At 35.8% G+C, this 20,107-nt stretch overlaps 1 protein-coding gene and 1 pseudogene across 6 annotated transcripts; one reads left to right on the top strand and one right to left on the bottom strand.

Moving 5' to 3' along the window:
* The first annotated feature begins 376 nt into the window (after positions 1-376).
* LOC114368117 lies at positions 377-5,750 on the top strand (annotated as a pseudogene).
* A 3,760-nt stretch (positions 5,751-9,510) lies between these two features.
* On the bottom strand, positions 9,511-15,772 carry LOC114367851 (protein SUPPRESSOR OF npr1-1, CONSTITUTIVE 1-like). Of its 6 annotated transcripts, XM_028325067.1 has the most exons (7): positions 15,466-15,772; positions 15,249-15,328; positions 14,697-15,116; positions 13,181-14,288; positions 12,761-13,060; positions 11,336-12,665; positions 9,511-10,249 (listed from the first exon to the last, which is right to left on the bottom strand). In XM_028325067.1, exons 3-6 carry the CDS (start codon positions 15,056-15,058, stop codon positions 11,376-11,378), a joined length of 3,060 nt encoding a protein of 1,019 aa, XP_028180868.1. In that variant the 5' UTR covers positions 15,059-15,116; positions 15,249-15,328; positions 15,466-15,772; the 3' UTR covers positions 9,511-10,249; positions 11,336-11,375. The 6 variants fall into 6 exon arrangements, with proteins under 6 accessions (XP_028180868.1, XP_028180866.1, XP_028180871.1 ...); XM_028325065.1 differs by having other exon boundaries at positions 14,697-15,328; XM_028325070.1 differs by lacking the exon at positions 15,466-15,772 and having other exon boundaries at positions 15,249-15,340.
* Positions 15,773-20,107: the final 4,335 nt, after the last annotated feature.

Raw genomic sequence — 20,107 nt, 5'->3', positions numbered from 1 at the left:
TAATCTACTAATTTGTTCCTTCTAAAATACTACACTCTAAAAACATGTTTAGAAATCAAATAAAAAATAATTTTTGAGACAAAAATACTTTCATAATAATTTCAACTCCAACCAAACATGCACTAAATCAGCAAATCTATGAAATGTAAATCTCTTGAATAAAATAACCTTTGACATGTCATTTGTTAAGGAGTGTGCAAAATGGCAGTTCCCGAAACCATACACGTGTCACATATTATGCTACCCTCAAAGAGAAACGCCAATTAGTTAATTCTATTACTCTCTTGTCTTTATTTCCTTCTCTTCTCTTCTCTTGTCTTCACTCTTTGAAGTAACTTCCTCCCAACCCATACTCCTCCATTATCCCTCTGTCGCCATGTCGCCATCCTCCGCCGACCATGGTGAAAACCACCACTTTCCCCTGGAGGAAATCAACGGCTTAAGCAATGGCCACACCAAAATGTCCGCTCCTTCGATAGTCTCGTCATCTGCGATGCGCTGCATCGTGGACGCAATTCCGTCGAAGGAGTGGGAGAAGCTCCAGAGAATCCTTGTCGCCTCGGCGAAAGATTTCTCGATCGGAGCTGGCCTCAAGGGTGGCCTCACTCTCTTCGCGATCTTGGCACGATTACATGTAAAAAGCCGCCAAGGTAAGAAAAATAAATAAATAAATAATGTCTTTGTTTCATCTTTCAAGTGTTTTATCACGTTTACGATAACTGATGTCATTCGTTCATTTAGGAAGGAAATTGTTGTTTCTAACGACGAAGCAATTCTGGCGGCTCTGAAGGAAACACTAAGATATGGTTTGTTTCTTGAAACCTTCGTTGGAACGTTCGTTTCCACCGACGAAGTTATCGGTTCTATCGTTGATCACCACAGGCATGTTCTCTTTCTCTCCTGCTAAAATGCGCGTTGCACTCTGTGACTATAATAGGTCTTGTAGAAGTTAGAACTAATTCAAAACTCAAAGTTTTGAATCCTGCATGTAGTGGCTGCTAATTGTGATTTTGAGTCCCATGATTTAATTAAGCTCCGTTTGGATAAATTTTTAATAAGCAGTTACTTGCAATAGAAGAAAATGAAAAGTATAACAAATTGAATTTTCTGTATGTTGAAATTAAGTTATGTACATTTGCTTTTAGAAAAGTTAGATGAGAGAATTTTTATAAAGTTGAAGTCGATAAATTGATTTTAGTTAATGGAAAAAAGTTTAATTTGTTTTTCCTTCTTTTATAAGTACTTATTAGTTATTGATAAGTTCATCCAAGCAGGGTCTTGGTGTCTTGGGATTTAGAGTTGTTGTTGTCAAGGTTATCAAATTCGAGAGTTTACGGAGACTAGTGAGAGTTCCATAGACTCGACTCATAGACTCAACTCGTAGACTCATAAGAGTCTACTTCATATAAAAATAATAACAAAATATCTATAAATAACATACTAATTAAACATTTCAACAATATAATAAAGCAAAATAGTAAATCATAAAGTTCAGAATATTTAAATAACCAAGTCTAGTAATAATACATCACTACTAGACAATAACTTGTAAAGGTTATAATAGTGGTAGATCATTCTCATCGAGATTTTGATGTTATTAGACAATAAGGGTTTCATATTATTAAAGGTGAGAATTTTGTATTTGAGAATAACATGCTAAATGAAGGTATGTTGAATGTTTAACACACAGAAAAAAATAAAAAATGGCTTACATTTTGGTTTGCTAACTCATTGACTCGATGGTAAACTCGAGAGTCTACCGAGTTTAGAGTTTATAGAGTTTATCCAGAGTCTACTAAAAAAAGAGTTTACTCAAGAGTCAACTCGCAGAGGACAAGTGGACTTGTAAACTCGTAAGAGTTAGCGAGTTAACTAGAGAGTTTGATAACTATGGTTGTTGTTGTTGTTTGGTTTTGTGGGGTGGAAATGGTGGTGGTGATTGAGATTTTTATGTTGTGGTTGTTCAAGACAACGAAGTGGAGGGCTCTGGTAGCAGGGGCGGTTGCAGGGTCGTCGATGCTACTAATAGGGTTAGAGGATCAGCACACGAGTTTGGCCATTTACATTCTCATGCGTGCAACTATTTTGGCATCCCGTTGTGGGATTAAGAGCAAATGATTTGGGAAAATCTGCAAGCCTCTCATGTGGAAGCATGGTGACATTTTCCTCATGTGTCTATCCTTCTCACAAATATTGTATGTGATCATGTTACATACCCTTTCTCTCTCTCTCTCTCTCTCTCTCTCTCTCTCTCCTTTGGTTAGTTAATTTTTAATGAGGAAATTGTTATATTATTACTTTTTTTACATGAATCTTGGACTGTCCCTATTTTTTTTAGCTTAGCATCTCTTTCGAATAAGTTATTTTGTCTTTTAAATTTTATGGCCAGGTCTTGTGATTTTACAAACATAGTTTTTGTCTGATTTGATCGCCTCACACAATTTAAAGTTGTTGGATGATATGGAATTGTGCATCCTAGTTGTTTTGTTCAGTTCATGGATAAAGCATGCATGTACTTGATATAAATAGCTACCAACTGAGGCATTGTTATATGAAAATGCTTATATGTACACTACTGGAAAAGTCTGAGTAATTTTTTTAATTGTATATATATATATTTGCTCAATGTTTGTGATAGCAATACCACACAGAGGGGTGCAGATAGCAGTCGTAGGCCTAGAAGAGTGTAGAAGCCACCCATTTACCTTCAAGACTACATCTGATATCAGCAACAGAATTAGACCAGCTTTGTCGTGCTATTGTCATGTCGGGAGTTTGTTATAGCTAATAGGATAATTTCACAAATTCTGTTAGTGATATTTCCATTCTGTTATATTCTTGTCCCCCCCTTTATCAAGTGTATATGCCCTTATAAATACCATGAATGAATGAAATAAAGCAAGGAAAAAGTTTATCAGTATATTCTTATAGCAGTAGTAGTAGAATTAGCTAAGTATAGAAGCTCACCCTAACAATTGGTCCGACCTGCCGCGCATGGTTGCCTCCCATGGCTGCCTCTACCTCTACTCCGGCCATGCCATACCATACCACCCGCTAGACCACTTCTTTTGGTTGCAACCTCTTCACACAGCCATCCATCCACAACCACCCTTGCAGGAGCCATCCCTTCTATCTCAGCACCCACATTCTCTTTATGTACATCCAACTCAATCCTTTGGGATTGATTTTGAGAGTACCCGGATCCGCTTGCTAGCCTTGTGCGGTACCACGACTCTGCAAACTGTGCGGACCATGCCGACTTCGCCTTCCATGGATTTTACAGTGACGCTGGAACACCAAAACACAGGCACTTCCTCCATTGTCCACCTACTCGCCAACAGCAAGCCCCACACGCCAATGCCCAGTAAAGAAGATGATCCTCCTAGTAGTGTCATTGTGCAAACGACGTACCCTAGCGTCGGCATCTAGCAACACGATTATGTTGAAACATGGCCAACAATCAGGGTCACTGAACTACCCCACCCGACGTGCCTTTCCTCGACACAAAATAGCTAATCAACATTGCGGTGAAGGACCAAGCCGCTAAGCACTCAACTATTCTTATGAAGATGACGGAGATTGCAGAGGTATATCCAGAAACCACCATAAGGAATGTGGTTGTCCCTGTGCCTGTTTACCTCAATGACCCACAACGTCAAACCACCAAGGATGTTAGTGTCATTTCTGGGCTCAACATGATGCAAACTATCCACGTGTCTACCACGGCTACCATTTTTTATGGGCTCGGCAAGAAGGCCATTAGTTATGCTGAGAGGAACATTTTCATTTTTGATCCCGGTGGTAGGATTCATGGGTTGACATACCTCTTTGCTCTGTGTAGCATAAATTTAGCTGCTGGTGTGACTACTAGGTTTGTTTCTTTACTCTGCAGCGCAAGCCACAACCCCACCCTCTCGACCTTCATGTGTTGCAAACCCTCGAGGTTATAATTGGCAGGGCCCAAACCAGCAATTTCACTCACGTACCTATTTTTTTCTACACCCACCCCCTGTATCTGCTTGTTTTTATTGCCCAACCTTGAGGATAAGGTTGGTTTTCCAGCGGTGGGTAATGATAACAATACCACACAAAGGGGTGCAGATAGCAACCATAGGCCCAGAAAAGTGCAGAAGCCACCCACTTATCTTCAAGATTACGCCTGATATCAGTAACAGAATCAGACCAGCTTTGCCTTGCTATTATCTTGTCGGGAGTTTGTTATAGCTAATAGGATAATTTCACATTTAGTTTCTCCTCAACAGTCAATGTGATAGGATCAGTAAGTTGTGGGGCGGCAACCCAAGACTGGGAGTGTTTTGGCTGAACATCTTCAAGAATGACCTCACCTTTTGCTTTCAATGATTCTAAAAACTGGTTCTTCCTTTGAGACTTACCTAGCTTCATTCCAAGACCTTTAGGTGGAGCAGTGGCTGATGAAGTTGGATGACCTTTAGGCTTGGTTGCAAAGGAATCGACATCAGAAGTCAATCCAAAACCAGAGCCACTTTCAAAACCAGTTCCGCTGCTAGATATGCTCAAATCACTAAAGCTATTTTCAATTCTTCCAGAGCCCATTAACTGTAATGGACCAAATCCTCCTTTATCACCTCTGCTCTTTTCAATCTTGCTTTTATCAATCTCACTAGCTTTTCGCTTCATAACATCCTTAGTTTCATTAATCTTGCTCTGCAAAACCAACTTGTGCTGTTTTTGTTAGTGATATTTCCATTCTGTTATATTCTTGTCCCCCCCCCCCCCCCCCCCCATTTATCAAGTGTATAAGCCTTTATAAATACCATGAATGAATAAAATAAAGCAAGGAAAAAGTTTATCAGTATATTCTTATAGCAGTAATAGTAGAATTAGCTAAGTATAGAAGCTCACCCTAACAATTTGTTACAGACAACATAATACAATGTGGTCCTATAGCAGTACGGTCAATAAAATGCTATTGGATAAATAAGAAGGTTATATGAAAAGGAAGAGAAAATAACTCATACTAATAATCCTGTTGCCACCTCTATTTTTTTCTTGATAACCCTTTAGATTTACCTCATGGAAAATGTTGCATTTATTTTGATATAGGAAGAAAACTTTGTACAGCCATAATAGTATTGTCCACATAGGTTCACCCTTGATAGTTTCTTTTTTCGGCTATGTTTCTGGAACTGCGACACTTTATGTCCCTCTTGCCCTCTCCTTCCTTTTTCCTTTTAATAATGATTGCCTTTTCTTTCTTTTTTTTTTTCTTTCAAAGAATGATGAATGATAATGGAGAATATTTTTGGTTTCAAGTCTGCTTATATATTAAAGCAAGACAGTTTGCCAACTTCATATAAATCCTTTCTCAATAAACATGGTGGAAAGGATCCAGTTATCTTACAAGGTGTAAAAGATATAGCCAGTGGCAAGCCTTTCACTAATTTGGGTGCAATTGAGAAATACTACAAGACCATGGGTATCGATGTGAAATTAAACTGAAATATGAAAGTCCCATGCTCAGTATGAAATAAGGATTTATGTGATTGTTTTCCTTTTTTCGCTATGTTGTAATTAACCTATAAGAAATAAATAAAGTAAACTTGGTTATCTTACCTAGCATTTTGCAGATTGTACATGGGAATAAATCATGCAGAGGACACATTCTTTCGTTTCTTGTTCAAGCTTACCAAAGAGCACTATCTGTTTATCTTCCAGTTTACCTAATAGCTGCACTTATAGTTCACAGAAATGGACTTTTAAAAAGGTGATCATCTAATAGGAATGCATACCAACCAATTTACCCTTCACCTGATCCTATGTGGGACTTTTACAAAATACATGTTATATCAAGATTTAATTTCTTTGTAAACCTTGATAAATGTTATTATTGATTGTAGTTTTTCAAAGCAAATACATTATCAGTGGCGCATGTGAACATGAGCTTTAGTTGTGAATAAGTGTGTGGTTAACACTTGATGTGACATTACTTGTGTTGTGAGTTGTGAATTGTACAATAACCTGACCAGTGTTTATCTTGAGAAAAATGTTGATGCGTAGTGTTAAAGGAAAAATGTAGGTTTCCTATTTAGGAACCAGTGTTAAATTATAGCGCAATATGTTGAACGTGTTTAAAACACAAATGTGAGGTCATGAGTATTGTATAATTCATGAGTAGTGTCTGCATGCAAAAATTGTTTTAGGGGTTGGACTTGAATCAGGAGGGAGAGGCCTTGACGGACTCTTCGGAGTGTAGGCCTTGGGGGTAAATTCACCCGGTTTGAATGCTCCTTTAAGCCTGTGCCAATCCCACGTGGTTGGAGCATTCTTGCAAAACAACGTGACCCTGACTGGTCTCCCTATGATTTTACTTAGTGAGAGTGACCTGACACACCCCATTTTGTGGTGTGTCTTGTTATGTACTCCTAAGCGCCCAGGGTGGTTTTTCACTGACATGGTACCACATTGCATATAGGCTTGAGTCTTAACATAACTGTTGCATAACGCTTTCTAATTGTTTATTATGAAATTGATGAGTGTTATTTTGTCTTGATCGAAGTGTCTGATTCATGTGTAATATGATTGATGATTGAAAAGTGAATTTTAAATGACAAAGTGGTGGAATTACGTGAGTTATGTTTAAGTAAGTCGTATATGATTTATATGATATGTATATCTAGTTTTCTTGTTTCTCTATTAGTTAGAAATGTGATAACTCACTCCTCGTGTGTTGTTTGTATTTCGATCCTGTGATGATCTTGAACTTTGTGTTCGGGGGAGCAGATGACTAGGTGAATTGCTTTAAGGAACCTTGTGCTGAAGGATGTTGGGACACAATGCTCTGATAGGATGTGACATTGGGGCATAAGTTTATATATTAATTACATGAAGTCTTGAATGGCCTTGTTTTAAGCCGAGATAATTTTAGTATTTATTGGACAAGTCATTTTATGATGTTAGAAATGTGAATGAGAGCCTTTTGCCATTTTGAAATGATTTGATTTAAGTGTGTTTTAAAAACTTTTAATTAATTCTAAATTCTTATTCCTTTTATTATCAGTACATATATGTATGGGGTAGAGGGTGTCACACAAATGATATGATATGGACTAAGATGCAACATTCAATATAACAACCAATACAAATGTCACTCAAAGGAGTTGGACATGTAAAAAGCAAAACATCTTCAAGCTCTTCTCCAAGCTTTAAGCTTTAGTCTTCATGTTGCTCCCCTTATCTCTTACAAGCAATATAGAACATCAAATACTCAACTTAAGAAAAAGGAAAAATAAAAAGGAAGAGGAAAGAAACAAATAAGACTACTACAAGAGACACACTTTTGAAGTCTGTCAAGTACAAACAACAAGAGTTTTTTGTCTGGCAAAGGCACAGTGGGACCGGACTCTCCCTGCAAACTTGTCAACACATAATATAAGAATCACCATTAATATTTCCCCACTATGTATGCCATTGCATTTGCACCACCATTCACAAAAAAAACTCTTCATTTCATACCATGTTGTTTACTGTTAGTCGCTTTTGAAACTTTCCTATCCTTGCAAGCAAAAATCACCCTCATCATCAATACCATAAAAAGGCATGTGTGTCTGATTTTATAACACACAAAATCCACTTTTAATCTATAGTCCTCAAAAAAGAGAATCAAATTTTATCACACCTTCACATTATGACTCTTACAAATTAGTATTTTACAAATTTTGCACACAATGAGCAGATCTCGTGTTGGAGAAGTCCAATTCGTGAACCTGGACCTGAGTTCCAAATTAAACGAATACAAGGGTGTTATTGCAAACCTTGCAACCTCACCACGTTAAAACTAAGGACAATAATACACAAGGCAAAAAATTTGCAATCACAAGACACAAATCAAAATAAAACCCTAATAATAAAAGTTCAAAACCTCATCATCATCGGGCTTGCAAACGGTCTCGTTGAGTTCCCTCGTGTTCTGGATGGTGCAAGGAACCTTCTTCTTCGGAGGCTGCAGAAAAACACGAAGAATCATCACCGATATGTAGCCAATAACCTTCTTCTCCGAAAGGAAGCTTCAACGGCGGCACTGGGCACCTTCCACGGTAGCAATAGACACCTTCGATAGCGGCGCGAGTGAGAAAGGGCGCAAAGAAACTCTAAGAGGGTGCGAGCTAATGAGACGGAGTGAGATGCTAAAATAGGACACGAGTATAAAAGCCAAAACAATTCACCTTCAAAGACGGTTTTTGAAAACCGTCTTTGAATTAGCGAGTTCAACAATGGTTCTCCAAAGAACTGTCCTCGATTTCAGGCTTTGACTTCGTTTTTTAAAAGCTATTATTATAATTTTACTGATATTTACAAAAATATCATTGATTTCGTAACGATGACGTCGTCGATTCACTATCGTAGTTACTTGTGTTTTTAGTAGTGTCAGTTAACATGGTTTTAGATAAATTCACATGTTTGATCCCATGTTGAGAAATTGATTATGACTCTAAAATTTATTGAAAGTTAAAACAATTTTAAGTAACTTTTATCTTAGATCAAGAATTTTATACTCACTTTTACAAATAATTTGTTTATTTAATAAAATCATTAATTCAAACATAAATCACATTACTCAAAATATTTTATTCAAAATTAATTTTTTCAACATTGATCTAAAAGTACTCAAATGCTACAATGTGTTAATAATTCTCCATGGTCAATAGCCATTCATGCCATGCATGATAGTTTTAGTTTTTTCTCGCAAAGTATCCTAGAATTACCACTAATTATAACTACAAGTATACAGTTTTCTTCATGAAGACATGATAGCCATCATTGAAGTCAAGCTCCAGCTCTGGTTGCCACTCTACAATATGCATATTATGGATGGATTCCAACTGCAATGGCTTCTAAAGAATAAATGGAAAAGATATACAAAAGAAAAAGGAATTGATGAAAATCAATGATAAGGCAATCCTGCTATGTATGATAACAAAATTTTAGAATCACCAAATAAAAAGTTGAACAAAAAAAATTCATGATCACTAGAATAAGTAATTGAGTGTAAGAAGATCTGTGAATCAAATGACAAACTTAAGTTAACTTATTTCATGGAATCCATAACTATTTTCTTCCATTATATGGGTAGCAGAAGAGAAAATTAATGTAAGACTCCCTAACATAAGTTATAGGGATGTCAAGTGGCCTGAGTTGATTGTATTCCACAGGTTAGCATGTGATACGTTTTGTTTAGTCTTGCATTATTTACAGTATAAAGATTGGCAGCAGTTTCTTAGTGCGAGTACCTGTAGCTTGGCTTAAGCATCTTGATCCTTAGAATTAAACTTGTTCAAGTTACGGTTTTAGCTGCTAATTGGGGTGTCATCCAATGGAATTTGAGCATGATTGTCTCATGATATTTGGGCCACACATAATTGAAGACAATGATAATATTGTGGTGGTTTCATGTTGGTGTGGAGTTAATCAGGATTATTTTTGTGACCTTTATTATTTAATAAACCTTGCTTATAAGTTAGAACCTCATAATTGTAAGGTGCATCAAATTGCTACAGATGTTTCTGTCTCCATTCTTGATATTTCAAAATTAAGATTTCAGATTCATCCGCAAATTTGGGATTTTTTTTTAAATAACATCATCACCCATCATAAAGGAGGAAGGTACATAACATGCATTTAACAGATAACTCAAGGGACTGAACTCCATGAGCATCTATTCTACTAAGACAATATACAAAGACTAGCACAATTCTCATACACATACTTTCAAAAACTTTTAGGTGAAAAAATTTGAATTTGTGGCTGCAGACTGAGCGTTAAAACTATTGTACCTTGGTGCCAGAAGGTTCCTCGCCATGCAAAGGTATGGGGGTGGATCATTGTACGCAACTTTACTTTTGCATATACAAAGAAGTTGTTTCCAGATTTGAACCCATGACCAATCGGTCACCAAGGCGCAACTTAACTACTGTACCAGGGCTCGCCCTACAACTACAGATTATTGCCCATTATCCTTCTCTGCACTAGTAGCTGCAAGAATTTGCCAATGGTCTCTTCAGCAAGTAAAGCCATATTCTAAATTTACTGTTAACCTGATTGATCCTCTGGAATGGCTCTGGATGGTGCAGCACAACCTTCATGTGTTAGAGCTTGTATGCATCATGCCCTTTGAAGAAATTGAGAACTGATGGGTAGTATGAGTTTGGATGCCTCAGATCAGTCTTCTGCTAAATCTTTCTACCAGATCATATCATATGATCTACTTTTACTGCCAATCTCAAAAATAATAATGATAAGATGAACATATAAATCAACATCTTTGGAAATGAAATTTAATTTATGTACAAAAAGTTATATTATACAATAGATTCTCTCCTCTACTAGCAAGACTGGACAAATCTCCATCAGATTAGTGAATGTTTTCATCTGAAGTGTGTTTCTGTTTGGAATATATAATACCGGGATAAGTCAGAGAGAAAACAAAAATAGACAACTAATGCGGAAAGTTACCTGTCTAATTATTGTACATATATAATCTTCTCCTATCATCATATTTTTGCGATAAATTTTTCTTAATGCACAACATAGAAAGACATATAAGTAAAAAACCTCTAGGCAATATCTTGACACTAGTTTCTGAAAACAATAATTATTTTTTCCTCTTCTGTCATGTGGGATTGAGGAAATAAAGGTAGGGGAGCACTTGTCTTTCCTAGATATTTTTATGACGTATATGAGAATGAGAAGTTATGACATGGAAACACATTAACTATACGGGGTAATGTATGGATCAATATTCAAAAGAAATCCAGAGCCAAGGGATATTGCCACAGCTTAAGCAATTTTATGTGTTTCAGTAAGTGATATAGAAGGTTGTGCTGCAGGATCAATATTAAAAAATCCAGAGCCAAGGGAAATTTCCACAGCTTGAGCAATTCTATGTGTTTTAGTAAGTGGTAAAGAAGGTGGTGCTGAAGGATCAATATTCAAAAATCTAGATAATAGCAGCATAAGATCAAAACTTTCAGTTTCAAAATATATATCTAACCCTGTAAATTTACAATGCAGATTGACAATAGTAATGTGCATTACTTTTTCCTTAAAATTACGACAATCATTTCTTGGACTAAGGTCATATTACTTACTAATAACAATACATGCATACCAGTATCTTCCTTGGTAGTTTTGAGCATGCTTGCACTTGTCTTTACATTTAGTTGTTTGTTTTAAGAAAAAAACAGGTCCATAAGAACTCATGTCAATAACTTGAATGTCTTAACCAATTAAATTATTATAACATGAAACAATACTCCTAAATCAAGGATTTTTGACATAAACCACAGGAAGGAAATACCTGGGAATGACGATATGAAGCACAACTCAATTCCATTTGTTTAATGAAACTGAGATATTGAATTACGCAATTTCATTTGTTGAATGAAACTCTCATAAGCCGAGGTGCTTATTGGACTGACACCGAATCTCACACCTCTATTATAACCTTGTGGCAGTGCATAATCTGGCACCCCCATTGTAACCTTGATTTTTAACCTTGTTTGATTTTTGACCTTGCTACTTAGGAAGCTGGAACATCTTTGGTCATACACCACACACACATGATCTGATTCAATTTTCCTACCTTCAAAATCTATGTACATTCTGACACTATCCTGATTGCCTTCACTCTCATCATCACTTATAGTGATGCTAACTTCAAGTCTGCCCTTGGTGTCTGTGTGTAGGTACTCACCAATGACAAAGCTGAAAATGAAGCCAAGGAAGGGGAAAGGTGGACCAGAAGAGAGATCAATAATTATATAAGCATTTGTTGTCTTATACTCCAACCACTCTGGAACATTGCTTCCTGGATACACGTAAACCACTTGATAAGAGCGATGATTGGCATCATAATCATCGTAATTTTGAACAAGATCTTGACTTGGTGGAGATAAGTGTTGGTTTGCAAATTTCATCACATCGATTTGTGCATTCAACGCAATAGCCACTAGAGAATCTTTATTCAAGTTCAAGCAATTCCAGAACCGAACCTGTCTCCTATTTTTCTTTAATTGTTCGACAGCCGATGAAAGAAATACAGTCTCCAATGATTTGCAGTCTATGGCACTTAGAGTTTTAATGGACAAGGAAATCTCTGGTAGAGTCAGAAGTGAGGTGCAGGATTGTGCATTTAGAGTTTTAAGGAGCGGCGGAAGCTCTGGTATTGTTTGAAGATTGCTGCAATTGCTTACCTCTAGATGTAGCAGTTGTGTAAGGTTGTTGAAGGATGAAGGTAACCTCTCAATGGCACTTCCTTTTAGATGTAGCAATTTAAGCTTGCTTTGCTGTTCAAATGATGAGGGAAGTTCTTTGACCTTGGTCCATCCTAATCTCAGGTCTTTCATATTCATCGACATCACTGAGAATTCCCTAAGGTTCACGCAACGTTCAAGGTTGAGATAACTAAGGCTGCATATAGAATGGCTTGAGAGAATGGTAAGGGAGCCACAGCCATAAAGGTCCAATTTCTCAAGTTTTATCAGAGAGAAAACAGATGGATGCACACTAGTCAACATAGAACAACCACGGAGAAGCAGTACTTCAAGATTTGTGGCTTTTGATAAATCTGGCAGCTCCTTTAACTTCTCAGAGCCACTGAGGTTAATTTCTTTTAAATTCACCAAATTCTGAAATAAAATGAAGATAGCACATGAGCTACATTAGTTTATTTTGTATTCCTTGAATTAACAGAAAATTATAACAGCGAGAGACATATATTTACCTGAACTCCATCCCAAAGTTTTTCTATTTTGCTGCGTAGCAATTTCAACATTACAAGTTTTTCCTTAGAAAAACTTTCTGGTAAGGATTTTAGAGGGCAATGATCCCAACAAAGAAATCTTAGTTCACTTGCCGAAAATTGAAGCTCTTCAGCAAGAATAAGTTGATCGTTACCATAATTATCTTCGCCAGAAATTTTCAGAAATTTTAGACTGCTCATCTTAGCAAATATGTGATGCGTTAACTTTTGCTCCTTAATTTTTGGCAAGTTAATTTGTATACTTCTAATGGCCTCAGTAACCTGCCATCAAAAAGAAAAATAAATAAATATCATCAAATGCCACATTTTTCACAAAAAAAAAAAAAAAAAAAAACAAATCAAATGTTATTCACAAGATATCATTTGTGGTTAGGCTTTGACCTTGTCATTTTTCATTTCTCCATGAATGTCATCAAGATCCCACCACCGACTGTGGCTTCCAGTATTGCTAGACTTTCGACGAACAATCTCCTGAGCCATAACTTGTAAACTATCATGCATAGATATAAAATTATCTTTAGAGGAAGTTATGAGAGCTTTATCTTTCATCCTTTCTAACACAATAAACACTGAATCTCCACTTTCACCATCTTTTTTCAATAAAGATTTCAGATAGTCCACCTTTATCTCTGTATGTGATCTACCAAAGAAAAACGCAAGATCTAGAAAAATTTGTTGCTCTTTGGGATCTAGATCATCATAGCTCAGTTTCATTCTATCATAAACTTCTGGAAGAGGTATTTTTTCAAGCTTGTCTAACTCACTTCCCCACTCTTCCTTATTTCTTGCACGAAGAAGATAAGCCAACTCATTAAGAACTAATGGAATGCCTTTGGCATAATTGACCACCCTTTTTGATAAGTTGTCATACTCCCTTTGATCATCACATTGGTTAAAGAAATTCAAATTGAAAAGTTCAAGTGCTTGATTTAAACTGAATTCTCTAAGCGGGTATACCTCATCAGCTTTGTTAGCTTTAAGAACTTGCATATCTCTAGTTGTTACAATGATTCTACTACCTGATCCAAAATTACCAAGAGGTCCAAGTAATTTTTCTAAGTGATTTGAATCATTCACATCATCAAGAACAATAAGAACTTTCATTCGACCAATTCTCCTAACAATATCATCAGGCAACGAATTTGGCGTGTCAATTTTAACACCATTTCCTAGTAGTTCAGAAAAAACTTTTTCCTTCAAAGAAAGCATCCCATGTTTCCTTGATTGTTCTCTTTCATTGGCTAAAAATAAACAACCTCCATATCCAGACCGTAGTTTAATAAATACTTGTTCTGCAAGGATTGTCTTGCCAATACCGCCCATACCCCATAATCCAATAAGACGGATGTCTTCTGGTTCTTTGCGTATCAACAATTCCACATCTGCAATTTTTTTGCCAATTCCAACAAGTCTTTTCAAGTTAACATGGGTTTTATGCAGCCTCATCAGCACAACATTGGTAATTTTTTTAACCAACTCAGCATCAGTTCTGGATGACACACAGAGAAATTCTGTTAAAACTAATGTCTCTTTTATTTTGTGGGAGAAGGGGGGCTATATTTTTTGTCCTTCTTAATGGGTATTCCTTTAGAGTTCAAATACTGAATGAATAATAATAAGGGCTTTGTTAGATGTATCTAAAAATCTTTCAAAACAATTATCATTTACATGGTTGTAACTGAACCACTAAATTTAATGGACAAAGCATGGTTGGCCCCATCAGAATTCTAGCATAGTGACAATGGCTGAAATTATATATGCGGAAGTAAGAACTAATAAACATGTATTTTGGCATATGCAATGTTATGTATTAGTTTAAGCAACCACGTTGTTAAAATATGCATATAACTATAACAACTAGAAAACATTGAAAATTTATAAGGAAAAAAGAGCTTACTTAAAGTTTGATGACTCGATTCCTGATAAATCAGCAGATTTCTTCAAAATATCTCTCCATTGTTGCACCTTGCTCTCATATTTTTTTCCATGCTTAGCAAATGCTTTTTCGAATGCATCAGATGATTGATATCGTACATGTGTGGGTTCTAAATGGTAGAAAACGGGGATTATAATTTGTCCATATTTCTCTTTGCATTCATGTATTTTCTCAAGTTCTTCTAAACACCAATGAGAAGAAGCATAGCCTTGTGAAAATATGATCAATGAAATCAATGATCCTTCAATTGCTTCAACAAGTGATTTCCATATCTTTTCCCCTTTCTCAAGTTTATTATCTACAAAGGCATATATTCTCTTCATGTCAAAAGCCTCAACCAAATGGCTAAGAAAGTCCTGGCGGATGTCCTTGCCCCTGAAGCTAACAAAAACATCATACTTTATTTGAGGAGTAGTGTTATTGTCTGACATGGTTTTTTCCTCTACACCCTTCAGTTTTCAAAATAACCAAGAAAAAATAATACCAAAAGAAATAAACAAGACAAAGAAATACGATATGGTGTTGGATCGGAACAACTGCACACAGGATCTTTCTGTCTCTACACGGAAATTATGTATGTGCCACAAGGTAAACTGCGAAGAAAAAGAAAGTTAGAAATGAAGTGAAAAATCATAGTAAAGAAGGAAGAAATACAATACCAAAAGCTTGATATCGACAACAACTTGAAATGATGAGGAAGGAAGAGGATGTGGCATGAGAAATACAATACCAGCTTCTTCCTTTTCTTTGGCCAAAAACTAATGATTGATGGAGATCACTGTAAAGAAGTCATTAGCCTTGAATATTATATACCAAAGTGATGCTTTGAGTGTTAGGGGTGCATCTTATGGCTATTTATACCCAACCACACACTTTTTACTACTACTACTATTGGCCAGAAAAATGAAACTGTTGGATGGATGACTTAGAATACGTAGACCAATTCTTCTGCTTCAGTCTTTAATTCTTCCCAAAGGAAGGGAGAGGTGTGGGTTTGCATCTCTCTCACTAACCTTCTAACAAAACTAACAAGTAATATTTATTGACAAAAAAGAAATCTTCAATTCCAAATATCAGAGTCCCGATCATATCAATCAAAATAAGATAAATAACCTTAAAAGTCCTGTTTTAGTGCATCAGAATCTTGGCATGATGTGGCATCAATAAATTATTTTACTGTCACTATTTCCCCTTTCTTGTGAGCAGGGGATAGAATGGGTTGTATATGGATAATTTTTTGTTAATAAATGTAAAATTCTTCTGTAATGATTATGATTGATTTGTTCATCTTATCATGGTAATAAATAGCCAGTAGGTGCACATGGTAGGGTCCTAACACTCCTTAAATTCTTATGGGACCGAGTCAAACAACGTGTTCGGACTCCTTAAATTCTTATGACTGTGTGCACTTTACACACGTATTTTCTAAAAGAATTGTACATTTCACATCGTCGGCATAGGTTGGTGCTTATTGTAAATTTGTGTATTGGATATATCTATTTACATCCCTTCCTTTTAGTGACCCCCAACCCCCTCCCCTAAGCAAAAAGATTAACATTGATGCTTAGTAGCCAAAATTTCACACGATGAGTTAAGAGATGGCTACGAGAAAGAAGAATACAGAAAGATACTATACTGCGCAGCTCAGAACACCTAAAATAAAAATACCAAAGAAACATATCAACCACAGGATGAATAAGGAAAAAACCACACCGTACCACTGGTATTACAGAGGCATTGGATTAAAGTTTGTATTTAGTTGAACCAATAGGAGTCGACCCATGGAGAGTTGCGTTAATATATGTGAAGTCATAGATTTGAGTTTCACTGAGACCATTGTAACCAAAAAAAGTTTGTATTAAGAGTAATATTAGCTTGCCAAAAATAAGCTATATATAGAACACTTACCTACTATCAATCTACTTTTATCAAATTTTAATCAAATACTTTACTCTTCTTTGAGCTCTATGATGTGTGGTCACATCAATTAGGTGTTACTTGAGTCTCTTCTCACTTTTTGATAGTTTAGAAAATGCTTTTACAAATTTCAATGCCAAATAACAAATTTTAGTGCACCAAAAAGGAAAAACTGTTAAAATACTTTTAATCTCTCCTAACTGTTAAGATATTTGAGTCTCTTCTCACTTTCAACAATCAAAGATGATGAACCGTCATATGGCACCTCCTCCATGGTGATCTCCAGCCAACGGTGTGATTTGTAGGTAATTTTCAACTATCTTCATAAACATGTTTATCTTTGACTCTCTTTATTAGTGGTTTGGTTCAACACTATTTGTCGACAATTTGGATCCCCAAAAGAGAATGCGGAGATGATTGCCAGAGATCAAAACTCTAGTGAGAAAGGTTCATTGGAGAGAAGCAAATGACAAATGAATGATGGAGGGTTAGGATTTTATTTAGGTGAAAATAAAGAAATGGGGACAAAGACTAGAATTTCACAAATTTCACCTATTTTAGTGGAATTTCAAATTCTTAATTTTACAAATAATTGAAATGCTGAGAATTCCCCAAATTCTAATCTATCTTTAGTAATAAAAGAGCGTCCACCAGCTCCACGTGTCATGCTCTCGAACATTTCGGCTTATTTTATAACTCTCGCTTGCACATGCATCGACTTCGTTCCTCTGCTTCTTCATTTTGAAATCAATAGCCCAGGCTATGCCAACACTAGGTTGCAGGCCTAGGAGGTCACATCGTCGAGCCTCAGCTGCATCTACCTGCGCTGAGCTTCCTCATTTGCTTTGTTCCTTCATTTCGCAGTTTATTTCAAATTTCAATTTCTAAACTTGCAACATTCTTCTCACTAGCTTCCAGACCTACAAGGTGACCTAAGCCAGCTATCTTGATTATGCAATTCATAGCAAAAATCCCAACTGGATATTAGTTGTTGTGTTTCCGTTTCAACCTTTGTGCTTAGCTTCCTATTAGTTTTCTTTCAACCTCATTTCTTGATTCCAGTTGGATGTTTGACAACCTAAACAGGATCCTACATTTTGATTATCCATTGTACAAAGGTTGTTCAACTATGTTTATTCAACAAGCTAATGTCAATTGGTAAGGGTCATGTTCTATTAGTTTGTGTTTTTACTATATTACTGCGATTTTATTTGCAGTAACATTTGCTCTATTTTGCATTTTCATTTTATGTTGCAGGAAGTTTCTGCAGGTGTCGCCTTAACAACCTCACCCTGCTTCGTAAGTTTGTTTCACTTTATATATAAACTCATTTAGATTAATCGATCTTTAATGAGTTTTTCACAATCATGTTTTGGATATTTTCAAATTTTGGCAGTTGGTGTTGAAAGTTTAATGCCAGCTTGTATGGATTTAAGGCATTCCTTTCATTTGTGGTGCTTCTATTGAAAATAACTGGCACGTGTAGTGGTTCTATTTGCAATAACTTTAATTTGTGTATTTGTGTAGCATTATTTCATAGGTTGAACTCCATAGCTGAAATAGATGACCAAAAGGAAACTTGGAAGGTTGTTGTTCGAGTGATAAACATGTGGACTATACCAAGATCGCCTAAGTCTATTGTTGAGCTAATTTAAGTTGACAAGAAGGTCAGGTTAACTAATTTTTACTGGCTATGTTGTATGCATTGGTTGTTCATAGTTGTTTATAGCAAATCTTTTGAAAACTATCACTTGACATGTTGATTGTCCAGGAAATTCTAGCTCAAATGAAGAATGTTGATGTTCAACTCAAAAATGTAATTTTTGATGTTGGTCACACTTATGTTATTCAAAACTTTGAAGTAGAAAAGAATATTGGTCACTATAAAGCAACACGCCATGGATTTAAAATTAATTTTGTGAAGGAAACTAAAGTCACACCTCACGAAATACCTAAAACAATGTACAACTTCACAATGTTTGATGACATTGTAAGTGGCTCAGCTTACACTAACTTTTTAATAGGTACAACTTTTGAATATTTGATAAATGAACAACTTTATATGTTAGTGTCGTTATTCTCTCTAATGTTGGTTTTTCTTTAAAGATGTTATTGGTAAGGTTGTTGAGATTGGGCCGTGGTATTTACAATGAAAGATGGATGGTATTCATTATTTTTATTTTAACATAAACCTGATTCAAATTTATGAATAATTCATTTTTAATGTGACACAGTGGAAGTATCATGAGTTGTCCTTTATGGGAGTCACTGGCTCTAGAGTTTAAGGATTGTTTCGATAGGCATGTTTATGGTCTTGTGGTGTTGTTGTTGAGACTGGCTAAAATCAAAGAAGCAAGAGGTTATTGTTTCATTGTAAATGCATTTTCTAAATATACATTTCATTTTGAACTAATGTAAACTTTTTTTTGTTTTCTATGGGCACTTATCCTATAGCAATCCAAAATTCAATGTATGGTTCTCAAATTTTTGTGAATAGCGACATGAAAGAAATTCTGGAATTCAAGGATTGGTTGGCCACTTCATTCATGACACTTCCATCTATGTTGTGATTTAGTTACGAATAGTTAAAATTTATTTATCAATACATATGTTTACTTATTTCATAATTGATCCGACATGGCTAATAACGTTCCGTGTACCCAAATAGGCAGTCAAATTTTGGGATATTCAGTGTATTCTTTTGCAAATTGCTTTCTGCATAATGCACATGTGAAATGCTTTGATGAACTTAGCCAATTGAAAAAGGTTTGAGATAATATTTGATACATTCCTTGGGTTTCAAATATTGTAATTCATTTTTATAATGAATTTATTTTTGTTGTAGGAGTGTATATGTGTCACTGTGGCTACTATATGCAAGTTAGTGGTAGCCAATAGGTGGATTTATGATAGGTGTCCCAAATATAACAAAAGTGTTGATGGAGTGGGTTCGTCGTTTGTTTGTGTTGGGTGTGGTAATAACTTATTAGGTTCCGTGTGCTGCAAAGTAAGTTGCATGTTGTGACATGCTCAAATAACAATTTTCAGCAATTTGTGTCATAGGTTTCGCGTGGATTAGGGTTCGAATGAATTTTGTTATTTATGTGCGTCATTGTTGATTCATCAATTTGTGTCATAGGTTTCGTGTGGATGTCAGAGTTGGTCAACCTCATGAGTCTGCAATTTTTACATTATGGGAACGTGAATGTTATGCTCTGATAAAGGAGACTGCAACTAAGATTAAGTAGAAAATGATTGATGAGATAAGAATATTGATATTGCGTCTCTGTATTCATCTTGCATGGATAGTATTGTAGTGGTATATTAAAAATTAATGGCTCTATATATTGATATTGATCGTGTTCTAGGCAAAAATATTAGCATTCAGATTTAAGGTTGTCCTCGACAATACACATCATTCTATGTCTTGACAATACACTCTGGCTAAGTGCATT

Source organism: Glycine soja, chromosome 9, assembly GCF_004193775.1.
Source record: "Glycine soja cultivar W05 chromosome 9, ASM419377v2, whole genome shotgun sequence".
NCBI lineage: Eukaryota > Viridiplantae > Streptophyta > Magnoliopsida > Fabales > Fabaceae > Glycine > Glycine soja.
Note: the sequence above shows the minus strand (reverse complement) of the source record. Positions and strands in the feature narration are given on the sequence as shown.

Bases quoted from the DNA above. Each gene is read 5' to 3' on its own strand.
- LOC114367851 (XM_028325065.1), bottom strand. From the start codon at position 15,166: ATGTCAGACAATAACACTACTCCTCAAATAAAGTATGATGTTTTTGTT. The intron at 14,289-14,696 runs GTAAGCTCTTTT...TGTGTCATCCAG, and splicing joins ATCGAGTCATCAAACTTTAA to AACTGATGCTGAGTTGGTTA. The intron at 12,666-12,760 runs GTAAATATATGT...ATTTTATTTCAG, and splicing joins AACTTTGGGATGGAGTTCAG to AATTTGGTGAATTTAAAAGA.